General features: G+C 42.3%; 1 protein-coding gene across 7 annotated transcripts in view; it reads left to right on the plus strand.

Moving 5' to 3' along the window:
- KAT6B (lysine acetyltransferase 6B) overlaps window positions 1-10,021 on the plus strand; it is a 179,468-nt gene extending 169,447 nt beyond the window's left edge. For all 7 annotated transcript variants that reach the window (XM_082408727.1, XM_082408724.1, XM_082408723.1 and 4 more), the window contains exons 16-18: window positions 314-643; window positions 2,911-3,202; window positions 5,869-10,021. In XM_082408727.1, the coding sequence (XP_082264853.1) occupies window positions 314-643; window positions 2,911-3,202; window positions 5,869-8,405 (3,159 nt within the window). In that variant the 3' untranslated portion in view covers window positions 8,406-10,021. The remainder of the gene's footprint in view (window positions 1-313; window positions 644-2,910; window positions 3,203-5,868) is intronic.
- The last annotated feature ends 2,641 nt before the right edge of the window (window positions 10,022-12,662 follow it).

Here is a 12,662-nt window from a genome sequence, read left to right on the forward strand (position 1 = left end):
GTCAATCGATTCTTTGTGTTTATGAACTTGCTTAAAGTGCTCCATGCCAGTGAGCATGTAATGTAGTGATAAAGGACTCAAACCAATTCGCTGCATCATTAATACTGCTAAATATCCCATGAAACCCAATCTTCTTTGATTTGTTATCCTAACTGATGCAAAAGAATTCTGAGATGATGCAGCTGGAATGCTGCTTGGCTGGCTGACTATCCTGATCAGAAATGACTTAGAGATCCTTTGCCTTTGATCCTTAGAGGCTCTGGCTGTGTAACTGCCCTCTCACTAGCCCGCTATTTTTACCCTCCCCCCTTAGGCTGAGCGGCTAATGGAACAAGCTAGCTGCTGGGAAAAGGAGGAGCAAGAAATCCTGTCATCTAGAGCTAACAGTAGGCAATCACCTGCAAAAGTACAATCGAAAAATAAATATTTGCATTCCCCGGAGAGCCGGCCAGTGGCAGGGGAGCGAGGGCAGCTAATGGAGCTGTCTAAAGAGAGCAGTGAAGAGGAAGAGGAAGAGGAGGAAGAGGAGGAGGAGGAAGAGGAAGAGGAGGAAGAGGAGGAGGAGGAGGAAGAAGAAGAAGAAAATATTCAAAGCTCTCCTCCAAGGTTGACTAAACCACAGTCAGTTGCCATAAAGAGAAAGGTATGTGTCTGTTTAGATTTTCCGTCCAAGTCAGTTTCAATCACATGTTATTTATCATTGCAAACATTCTATCTATTAGTATTTGTTTCACTCTCCATTCTTTAGATGTAGTTTATTTGTATCCAGTCCCACTGATCATGTATCGTCATCGTTTAGCTTACAGTCATGATTGTGTTTATTCTTTGTGGTTTGTTAATGCTGTGACAGGAAACCAGGGACAGGCAGGCTTGCTAGTCTGGTAGTTACTGCCACCTGCTGGTTCATGGGACTGGAGTAAATCAGGCTATGGGAACAGAAAAGGGCCCAGGGGAGCACTTAAACCACACTTCAGTGAATTTTGATGAAAACACCAAGGCGGAGAGAGGATAGGAGACTTGTCCAAGGTCACACAACTCTTTAGAGATGGAGGCAGAACCAGATGAGTGCTCAGACTCCAAGCCCAGCACTCCTGATGCTATTTCTTGTTCTTGGCATAGAATTGTTAGAAGGTATTTTAAGCCCTTCAGTTTAATGCTATTTTGCTTTATGCAAGTACACATTACTGAAATGTCTCATATCTTAGTAGCCTGGTGGTTTCTCTAGATACACATACCCTGTGCAGAAAGTAAAAAATTGATTTTGTCTTTAGGTAACTGCTCAACCCAGAGCTGATATCTTTGTCTTTAGTATCTATCTGTGACATAGAGAGGGACCAGACACTGTAGGATAGCCAAGACTAATAGTGACAGAGCAAGTTAAGGCTGTGCCCCAAGGCCACCCTATGTGGTGTCTGTCAAAGAACCTGCTGTTCTGACTCCCAGCTTGGCGTGCCTTTTTCTAAGCCTGGCAATCTTCTAGTGGAAGGGCAGCTGTGGGGAGGTGCTAGAAAGGAGCATCCCATAGAGTGGACTTTAGGCTTATGAATAATATTTTGATTTCTTACAAGGAAAATGTATTCATGCATTATGTATACAACAAAAGAAATTTGTTTTAAAAACATAAAAAACCAGAATTATCCAAGGCATGATAAATGCCTACTATCATATAAATGGACTCAACCTAAAGAAAACCAGTTCTGTATATTGGCTATACTTAGGTTTGGGAAAATTCTAATGGATTAGGGAGAGAGCAGGCCAGCTGGGGGGATTAATAATTTTAAGTGTTAAATTACAGAATGTGACTATCAGGATTTATATGTGCACTTCAGTGAACATTCAGACAGTTAAAAATGTGAGACACGATAATTCTTGGATACATTTTACTTAGAGTTTGAGTTTTAACCAAGCATATTGAACCCTTCTTTGCAATGTATTTTCAGTAATTTTTCAGACCCATTATTGACAGATTACATCTTAGCAGCAAATCTGCCTATTCTTCTTATATTTGAATTTTGTATCATTGAGTACTTTTTGCTTGGAAAAAAAAAAGCATTTTATATTTGCAATTATGGAGAGTCATTTGTGCCAACCCGTAGAACAATTAGAAAAAAAATTTTATATCTTATGTAAATAAGACACTTTCCACATGTCTTTAGATTTTCTTTAGATGCCATCTATGTTAAAATATTTTGGGGAATTCCCTGGCGGTCCAGTGGTTAGGACTGCGTGCTTCCACTGCCAGGGGCTAAGATCCCACAAGCCTCGCGGAACGGCCAAAAAAAGAAAAAAAGTAGAATTATCAGTGATATCCCTGCAGCCACCAATACATGACTCTAACATTGTAAACAGAGTAATTCTTTCTTCAAGTACCCTTTCTTCTTTTGCATCATTCCTGACGTCCTATGAAATGGGGAACAAGTAGGCTAGTCTTGTACACCATCATATATCTTACAGTGCTTTGCACGTAGTAGGTGCTCCTTGAACAGTTATCAAGTATTAAAATGCGTGACCCAGTGGCTAGTTGATTGTTGAAACGATTATAGAAACATTGGTGTCCATGATGACTTAATCACTGTGATATACGGGATTTTGAAGCCAGCAGGTACTACTGGAAAATATATGCTAGAAAAGCAAACCTTAGCTTTTAAAATCTACAGTTCAGCTGCTAGGATGTTCCCTCTCAAAGCATCTGCTTGAGTAAACAATTGTTTTATTTGGAAAGCACTTGCCTCTGTAGTAGGAGCCCGAGAGGGATGTTAAACATCAAATGGAAGGTTAAGTACAAAGACATTACGGAAGTTTTTACGTGTAAGAGTCTCAGACACGCGTTCAGTACATGTTTGCTGCATATCGACTCAACACTGTAATTTCTCATGAGCTCTGATGTATTATGTTTGGCATTAATTTCAGAGGCCTTTTGTGCTAAAGAAGAAAAGGGGTCGTAAACGCAGAAGGATCAACAGCAGTGTAACAACTGAGACCATTTCAGAGACGACAGAAGTACTGAACGAGCCCTTTGACAACTCAGACGAAGAGAGGCCAATGCCACAGCTGGAGCCTACCTGTGAGATTGAAGTAGAGGAGGATGGCGGGAAGCCAGTGCTGAGAAAAGCATTCCAACATCAGCCTGGGAAGAAAAGACAGACAGAGGAAGAGGAAGGAAAAGACAATCATTGCTTTAAGAATGCTGACCCTTGTAGAAGTAAGTGGAGGAATTATAAAAACCTTACCCTTGTGAATATCTGTCTATTATTGCCAAAAAGCAGGCACCTGAATTCTACCCAAAGGCATTTCTGAGGCTGTACCGACCCACCAGAAATAAGTGCTCATCTGTCCTTTCTCATTCATAAAAGGTTCTATCCCTTCTTCCTGGAATTGGATTTTTATGTTCAACAACTTTAGAAGTTTAACATAGACCAGAACATCCCTCTAGGTGGGTTCATCTTACTTTCCAGAAATTGGCTTATCCTCAAAAATTTTGAAGTCTGTCAATAAGAAACACATTGCAATTCCTTGATTCTAATATGTACTTGTTTTCACATTTAACATTTCTGAAATCAGGGTATATATTATTATTGATGTGAGCACTGAATGCAGTCGTTTCTTTTTTCCTGAAAAACAAATATTAGTAAATTGATGATGTATCCTATAATCAGTGGTGTCTTTGTATATGTTCTTACCAAGAATCATCTAAAACCTACCCACACCATCACTATTAGCTTTGATAATATAGGATAATGTGGAAATCAAGAGATTATCCTTCCTTTCAAATTACTGTTTTACAGTTGCTCTTGGCAGGGACACCCCACCCCATCCTCTAAAAAAAATATTAAACACCACTGACTCCTCTTTGATGCCCTATTTAAAAGAAACCATCCCTTGCCTGTCAGGCTGGGAGCTTGAGCTTCCAGCTCATTCATGAGTATTTGTGGGACAGTCTGTACTCTACAGTGGAAACGACTCTATTCAAAACCTTACTTTATTTCAGTCTAGAGAACAGGCCATCTCACGTCCCTGGAAACCACAGGTTATCACTCTTGCCTTTGAAAAGCCACAGTTTTAAGAACATGAGCAAGCAGCTCCTTGACTTTCTTAATTAACAAGAATACTGTTGCCACATACATACTTCGCTGAGGCAGTGACATTTCACCCTGGGTATAGAGGAACCAAGCCTTGTTTGTTAGTTTCCTTAAACAAATAAACATACAAAAACAACTGCAGAAAGAGGTCATTTTTTTGGTGTGGAATTTGAGCCTTATTTCCGCTTCTTAGCTGTCTTCTCGGGAGCCTGTACAAGAATCATCACTGCCTTCATGCTCCACTTTGTGCCACTTGCCTTTAAAAATTCCAGGTTGCCATATTATACCTGATTCCTTTCAGGATCTTCTTTCTTAAAAAATAATTATTGGAAAACTCATCTTCTGACTTAGAGGGGTTTCCTACAAACGCTGATAGGTCTAGTAGCACGTGGAATAAGAATGTGGAATCCGAGGTCATTGGCATGCCTGTTGCCTGTCCATATGTATAGACATATGAACATAGTGAGATGTCTATTAACTGGAGATTGTACTTTGCACTTCTGAAGGAATCAGTCTACAGCACCGTATCTTTTCAGCTAGCCAATTTGAATGTAATACATTCAGGTAAGTTTACGTGTAATCCTTTTATTACATAAATGAGCTAAGAGCTTACCCTGTTCTGCACTGATTGGATTAGATATCCAATTTGGCAAACGGGATCTCTGTTCCACACTGATTATTAGATCTTGTTTTTGTTCTCCAAAATAGTGTTTCTAATAAGGCTATTTCTCTTTGTGAAGCTTTTCCTTTAAATTGACCCCTCTAGGAGATCAGTATAATCTTTAATTTTATAAAGATCTTAAGACTTGGGTGTTTTATATTTGTATTTATTCATATATTTACTTGTTTGCTTGCTTATATTTATATAAATATATTTATAATATATATATTTACATATTTATATTCATATGTGCATATAGGTACAGTAAAAATAAGGTTAGCTGAGCTAAAATGAACTTGACAGTTATGGTTTGTTTCTTATTTAATATTCAAACCATACATTTGCACATTGATCCAAAATGCAATGTGGATAGAATTAGTGATAAAAAGAATACCTGTATTTTAAATGTTCAATAATTTCATGGTAATTACATTATAGTTTGTGTCATCCAGAAATGATGATCCTGGAGTAGATTACAGATGTATTTATGTTCTGGTTATTTAGTTATTTATTCATTTGTTTCAGAGGTACATAGTTTATTTTTATGCCAGAGAGAACATTCAAATCAAAGTAAATAATGTCATCTGAGATCATTTCAATCCAGTAAATGTCCACAAGCTGAAGTTCACTTTCTCAGGATAAATATGCAAGTTAGACTTCTATTCATTTCTCCTGTACAGTGGTGATTGGGATATGAGCTAACTTTAACCCTTTCCCCTGCATTTCCTAATTTGCAAATATTCAAATTGATTCTTTTCACATTGTGGAATTCCAGGCTTTTGTATCAGAGAGTATCTTGCTTGTCAAACTCACATAAGTTTAGTATAGTGGCCTGTATCCATGTGCTTCCTATAAAAAGCACAACTTTCTGTTAAGAGTGGGTTGTGTGTGGAGGTGTGTGGTGTGTGCACCATATATTGTTTTCCAGGCCTAGGTTATTTACTCCGTTTATACCACAATATTATTCTGTATTAGGTTTGACTGTGTCGTTAGCATCAACTCTTAAAATGCTAAATTGAAAGCAGCATGTGCTAAATTATTTAGAAAAATGAATTCAAGTTGTTCGTGGTGATGCTTTCTAAGATTTTATTTTCCTTCCTCTCTCTTTCTCTCTGTCTCCTCACTAAGACAATATGGATGATGATGCAAATAACTTGAAAGAAGCCAGTAGAGACAATCCTGAACCTCTAAAGTGCAAACAGTGGCCAAAAGGAACAAAGCGTGGTCTATCTAAGTGGAGACCAAACAAAGAGAGGAAGACTGGATTTAAACTGAACTTGTACACCCCGCCAGAAACACCCATGGAGCCCGATGACCAGGTAACAGTGGAAGAACAGAAGGAGACTCCAGCAGACAAAACCAGCCCTGCTCCCACCAGGACTGAGGAGGAGGTCAAGGAAGCCGTGGAACCCCTGCTGCCTGGGGACGAAAACAGAAGGGAGGAAGCGTGTGCACCTGTAAGTCCAAATAAATCGCCAGGTGAAAAACCTGAAGACGATCTAATCAAACCCGAGGAGGAAGAGGAGGAGGAGGAGGAGGAGGAGGAGGAAGAGGAGGAGGAAGAAGAAGGAAATGTAGAAAAAGACCCCTGTGGTGCCAAAAGTCAGGAAAGAGAGGAGCCCGAAGTCTGCACGGACAAAGAAGACCCTGTGCATTTGGATGATCATGAAGAGGAGGAGGAAGAGGATGAAGAGCCATCTCACAATGAGGGGCATGATGCAGACGATGAAGATGACAGTCACATGGAGTCTGCCGAATCGGAGAAGGAAGAACGCCCAAGAGAAGCCTTCAAAGAAGTACTGGAAAACCAGGAGGCTTTTTTAGACCTTAGTGTGCAGCCTAATCATTCAAACCCAGAGGTCCTAATGGACTGTGGCGTTGACCTTACAGCTTCGTGTAACAGTGAACCTAAGGAGCTTGCTGGAGCCACTGAAACTGCCCCTGAATCTGATGAGGAACCCACAGGAGAACAGGCACAGGAGCAGGACCAAAAGAACAGTGAAGAAGTAGATTCTGAGTTCAAAGAGGGAAACACAGCAACCTTGGAAATCGACTCTGAGACCGTCCAAGCGGTTCAGTCCTTGACCCAGGAGAACAGTGAACAGGACGATACCTTTCAGGATTGTGCCGAGACTCAAGAGGCCTGTAGAAGCCTACAGAACTACACCCACGCAGACCAAAGCCCACAGATCGCCGCCGCTCTAGACGACTGCCAGCAGTCAGACCACAGCAGCCCAGTTTCATCCGTCCATTCCCACCCCAGCCAGTCAGTACGTTCTGTCAACAGCCCAAGTGTCCCTGCCCTGGAAAACAGCTATGCCCAAATCAGCCCAGATCAAAATGCCATCTCAGTGCCATCTTTGCAGAACATGGAAACCAGTCCAATGATGGACGTCCCATCCGTTTCAGATCACTCACAGCAAGTCGTAGACAGCGGGTTTAGTGACCTGGGCAGTATTGAGAGTACAACTGAGAACTACGAGAACCCCAGCAGCTATGATTCCACGATGGGTGGTGGCAGCATTTGTGGAAACGGTTCTTCACAGAACAGCTGCTCCTATAGCAACCTCACCTCCAGCAGTCTGACACAGAGCAGCTGCGCTGTCACCCAGCAGATGTCCAACATCAGTGGGAGCTGCAGCATGCTGCAGCAGACCAGCATCAGCTCTCCCCCGACCTGCAGCGTCAAGTCTCCTCAAGGCTGCGTGGTGGACAGGCCCCCAAGCAGCAGCCAGCAGCTGGCTCAGTGTAGCATGGCAGCTAACTTCACGCCGCCCATGCAGCTGGCTGAGATCCCCGAGACCGGCAGTGCCAGCCTTGGCTTATATGAACGGATGGGTCAGAGTGATTTTGGGGCTGGGCATTACCCCCAGCCGTCAGCCACCTTCAGCCTTGCCAAACTACAGCAGTTAACTAATACACTTATTGATCATTCATTGCCTTACAGCCATTCCGCTGCTGTAACTTCCTATGCAAACAGTGCCTCTTTGTCCACACCATTAAGTAACACAGGGCTTGTTCAGCTTTCTCAGTCTCCACACTCCGTCCCTGGGGGACCCCAAGCACAAGCTACCATGACCCCACCCCCCAACCTGACTCCTCCTCCGATGAATCTGCCACCGCCTCTTTTGCAACGGAACATGGCGGCATCAAATATTGGCATCTCCCACAGCCAAAGACTGCAAACCCAGATTGCCAGCAAGGGCCACGTCTCCATGAGAACCAAATCGGCATCTCTGTCACCAGCCGCCGCCACCCACCAGTCGCAAATCTATGGGCGCTCCCAGACTGTAGCCATGCAGGGTCCTGCACGGACTTTAACGATGCAAAGAGGCATGAACATGAGTGTGAACTTGATGCCATCCCCAGCCTACAATGTCAACTCTGTGAACATGAACATGAACACTCTCAATGCCATGAATGGGTACAGCATGTCCCAGCCGATGATGAACAGTGGCTACCACAGCAATCATGGCTACATGAATCAAACACCCCAATACCCTATGCAGATGCAGATGGGCATGATGGGAACCCAGCCATATGCCCAGCAGCCAATGCAGACCCCGCCCCACAGTAACATGATGTACACGGCCCCCGGGCATCACGGCTACATGAACCCGGGCATGTCCAAACAGTCTCTCAATGGGTCCTACATGAGAAGGTAGGCAAAATGGGCAGTCACAAAACCCCTGGGCATCACTCTCGGATTGATCTGCACAAATACCTTTGAAGAGTACGATTTCAAAACCAGCAATTGGTGTGAATGCAAAAACATTTGTTGGCACCATTTATTTAAAAAAAAAAAAAAAAAAAGCTGTATGCAGCAGAAAGCCTTATACAAGTTGTTTTTCTTTCTTCTTTTTTCTTTTTTCCTTTTTCTTTTTTGGTACCTTTGTTTCTGTTACTTTTATATGAAATTCTCTGCAAAGGAAGGCCTCTCTTTGGACTACAGTTTGGAGGCAGCCACTTGCTGTGCCTGCTTCCATAAACAATGTGGATATCAAGCCCCGTGCCCCAGCCCACCCCCAATTATCTGTTTTAATACTGAACCTAGAGTTTTTTTTTTCTTCCCCGTCTACTCCATGTAAATGCCTTTAGCATTTCAGTTATTGTATATTTTGTTTGAGGTGACACTTCAGCATGCCGCTAATGTCTTTGTTAGTGACAGTGCATTTTGTAGTACTGTACAAGTGTTGTGCTAACGGTAAGCCATTTCTTAAGTTTTTTGCCTTGATTAGGGTGCCCTAATTTGAGGGTTTAAAAAAAAACTATATTTTTGTTAATTATAAAACTGTAAAGAGCTATAAAAGCTATTCCCATTTGGTTAGTCAAAAGGGTTTTATTGCTAAATGTTTGGTGTAAAGTTGAGACCCTTTTCCATTTTGGTGACAGATTTCTTTGGGGAAAAAAAGGCAGCTTTCTGTTTTATAAATGCAGACTTCTGTTTATTGAATGAAGCATATCTCAGTGTTTATCTGTCAGGTTTTGAAACATTTCATATATGTCCAAATACTTGGCAGGATTTAAAAAAAAATAGTGAATTTGGTGTAAAGTTGCTATTTTATGGAAATGCCTCTAACTTTACATTTTCATTCCATCTGTAGATTTTTCTATCTTTATAAAATATTGGAGTTATTTTTTAAGGAAAAATAGAGAAGTAGCTTGTGAATAGCTCAAACTAAGCTTACAAATCGCATGTAAAAAAGCAAAAAAGTTATTTGTGTCTGTTTATATTGCTTCCTTTTTTGTAGCCTTTGTACCTGTACAGGGTGACTGTAAGGGCCAAGCAGGAGAGGCGTAATCCTTGTATAAAATAGGAGCCAGCGACACTCTTGTATTTATCTGTTCTCTTTTTAGTCAGTCACTTCAAAAAAAAAAAAACAAAAAAACAAAAAAAACAAAAAAAGCTGTACATTTTAACATAAAATAAATTATGATGAGCCATTTTTAGCCTCTTGTGTCCTGTCATATTATGATTGATAGAGAATGACCAATTGAACTGTATCATGTGTCACATCTCAGAACACATACACATTTTGGGAAAATAAATTATTTAGTGTAAATCGGAGTTAAGAGATTTTCTGATTTGTTTTGACTTTGTGGGAGGGGGTTGGCAATAAATAAGAGTAATATCTAATAAAACCATCACATATACCAAATACCTATTTAATAAATTAATTTATAATGGATTTTAATGCTTTTCATGAAAGTTTATTTTATGCTAGTGCATACCTTCTGTATGCCAATCATTGTCTTTAAAATAAAGTGAATTTGTTTTTTTCTTTTTGACTTTGATCTTCATTTGCAAAGGGATCCTGCCCAAATATCCAGCTGCCTCATTTATACAGTCTGTATAAACTCCCCTCAGGGCCTAGTCCAGTGGTAGCAAACTTCATTTTTTTAAAGATGAATACAAAAAACACCCAATTTGGACTTGTATGTTTGAAAAATCATTTTCTTGAAAAAGGCGTGAAAGTTTTGCTCTGTTGTGAGTGAATGATTGGATGTTATTTTTTAGAATCTAAAGTTTAGATTCTAAAAAAGAAAAAAAAAGGTCATTGTTCACAGACGTTATCTTACGGCATTCAGAGAAAGTTCTGTCTGACCGTTAAAACATTTGCTTATTCAAGTGACAGGCCTTGAAATGAATGCTTGACTTGGCACCCACGTGGAAAGGAGGACAGGACATACGGCCTCGAGTCACAGGTCCCGATGGAGGGAGGCTGCCCGGCAGGGTTTTGCCTTCTGAACTCACCCTGATTATCTTTTCCCACAGTTACGAAGCAGTCTGGGCTTAGTGTCAAGATTTTATCTTTTGGTCCCTTCTCCTCACAACTGCATAGCCAGTGGGGGGAATACCTGTAGTGGCTGAGGAGGGCTTCCAAGAAGACGCGTCTGCGAGGGCTGTCATCACCACGGGGAGAAGAGAAGCTTTAAGGTGCTTTGCTGGTAGGAAAGGAAACCTCTCATCCCCCTTCAGAGCGGGAAGCGATGGTGTTGCTGCCTGTTGGAATCAACTGCTGGCATCTGTTCGGGAGCTGCTGAGGATCTTAGCAGCCCAGTGGATCCACACCTCAGGCAAGAGGCTGCCCCAGCCTGGAAGCGGGGGCGGGGGCGGGGGGGGGGGACCTGCTAACCAGCTGAAGGGAAACCAGGCAGAACCTCCCACAGGCCCCACCTTGAAACCTCATGTTTGGTCTCTTCTCTTGGGTTAAGTAAGGTTCTTCGGGAACTGAGATGGTCCTCTGTTCCATGTGTTGCAATGGCTTGTAACCACACGCTTGTGGTTTGTGTGGCATCTGGGCTTCCCCCACTCTGCCTGCCTCATAGTCCTCCCGGGAACTTGAGGACAAGTCCCAGTCACTGCCCCAGACCTGCCGCACCAGAATTTAAGAACAGTACTGGGGACTCCTTGTGTTTCACAGGCTCCCTAGGGATTGCGGCATAGCCAGAAAGGGGAGCCCCTCTGCTGGCCCTAAGTCCTAACGGTCATTGACAGAAGGGAAAGGCTTGGTATAGGAGGGAAACTGCTGATCTGAGGTGGCCTCAGATCACCCTGCCCGCTGCTCTGCACTTCCTTACTCTCACTTAGAGAAATCAGCTCAGCCTTAAATGTGACACCAGCGATCTGGGAGAACAGGAGCTTGGATTCATCAGGACTGAAACAGAGTCACCATTAGGTGAAATTCATCAGCAGGCCACATCTTGTAAACCCAGTAATGTGTTCTTTCATTTATAAGAGGCTTAACAAGTGGTTGTCAGTTGCAGCCTTTATTTTTTACCGGCACAGGTGGTGCCTGCCCAGGTGTGAAGGCATCGGCTTTCCTCGCCAACATTACGTTTTAGAGACAATGGCCCACAAATAGTATCACAAAAATAATGACTCACAAACATCCACCCTATGTAGGAAATGGGGCAGTTTCTCCAATTTACACATGAGGGGATTGAGGCTCAAACAAGCTAACCTAATTGCCCAAACACACTCAGCTGAAATCTGTGAGCAGAAACAAACTCGGTTCTCTCCAAATCACAGCCCTTTGTCCTAGAACACTTCACTCTGGGAAAAAGCCCTAACTTGTCATCTCTCTGATTTAAAGGCTTAGGTAACAAATACATGATGCTTTTAAAGTTGTTAGGTGCTCTACATATATAGGTCACTTTGTTGTTACAAGCAGTACTGGTTTACAGTACAAGTACTGTTATATTATGAAGCAGGACCTTCAATTTCTCAGTACCCACACTCCTGGTTTTCCTTCCCCCTCCTCCATCTTCTTTCCTGGATCTGCCTCCCAACAAACAAACACTGAGGCCTGGGGCTCCCTCTCTGTTTTCTCTCATTATCTCACCCAGTACAATGACTTCCAACACCACCTCTATACAGATAACGCCCAGGAATTATGTCTCTAATAGTGGACCTTCCTTTGAGCTCTCTCTAGATTCAAGGTGAAATGACATGGGACGCCTTTTGTATGTCTTAGACATGATATAACTGGTGATGTCCAGCCCCCTACCCCCATTTCTGGCCCTGTCAACCCCATCTCAGTATTAAGGCACCACCAAGAAACCGAATCACTATCTTCCAAGTCTCTCGCCCCTCCCAGCAGGTTCTGTGTATTCCCCAAGATAATTCCAAAATAATCTTGAATACTAGTCCCCTGGCACTATCTTAGTCCAGACCATCTTCCTCCTTCCTGTCAACAGTTCCACAACCTCCTTACTGGTTGCCTCCTCCCTACAGTCCATTCTCTCTACTTCAGTCAGGGTGATATTTTTTTCTTTCCAGAATGATCTTCTTAAAACAGATCAGACCATTCCGCTGCTTAAAATTCATCGGTGGTTCTTATTTGCACTTGGAATAAAGTCCAATCTCTCTACCCTTCTGCGTCCACCTGCGCTCTCACCCACAAGCTCCAGCTTCACTG

The sequence above is a fragment of the Balaenoptera borealis genome (genome assembly GCF_965194805.1).
Source record: "Balaenoptera borealis genome assembly, chromosome: 10".
Taxonomy (NCBI): Eukaryota; Metazoa; Chordata; class Mammalia; order Artiodactyla; family Balaenopteridae; genus Balaenoptera; species Balaenoptera borealis.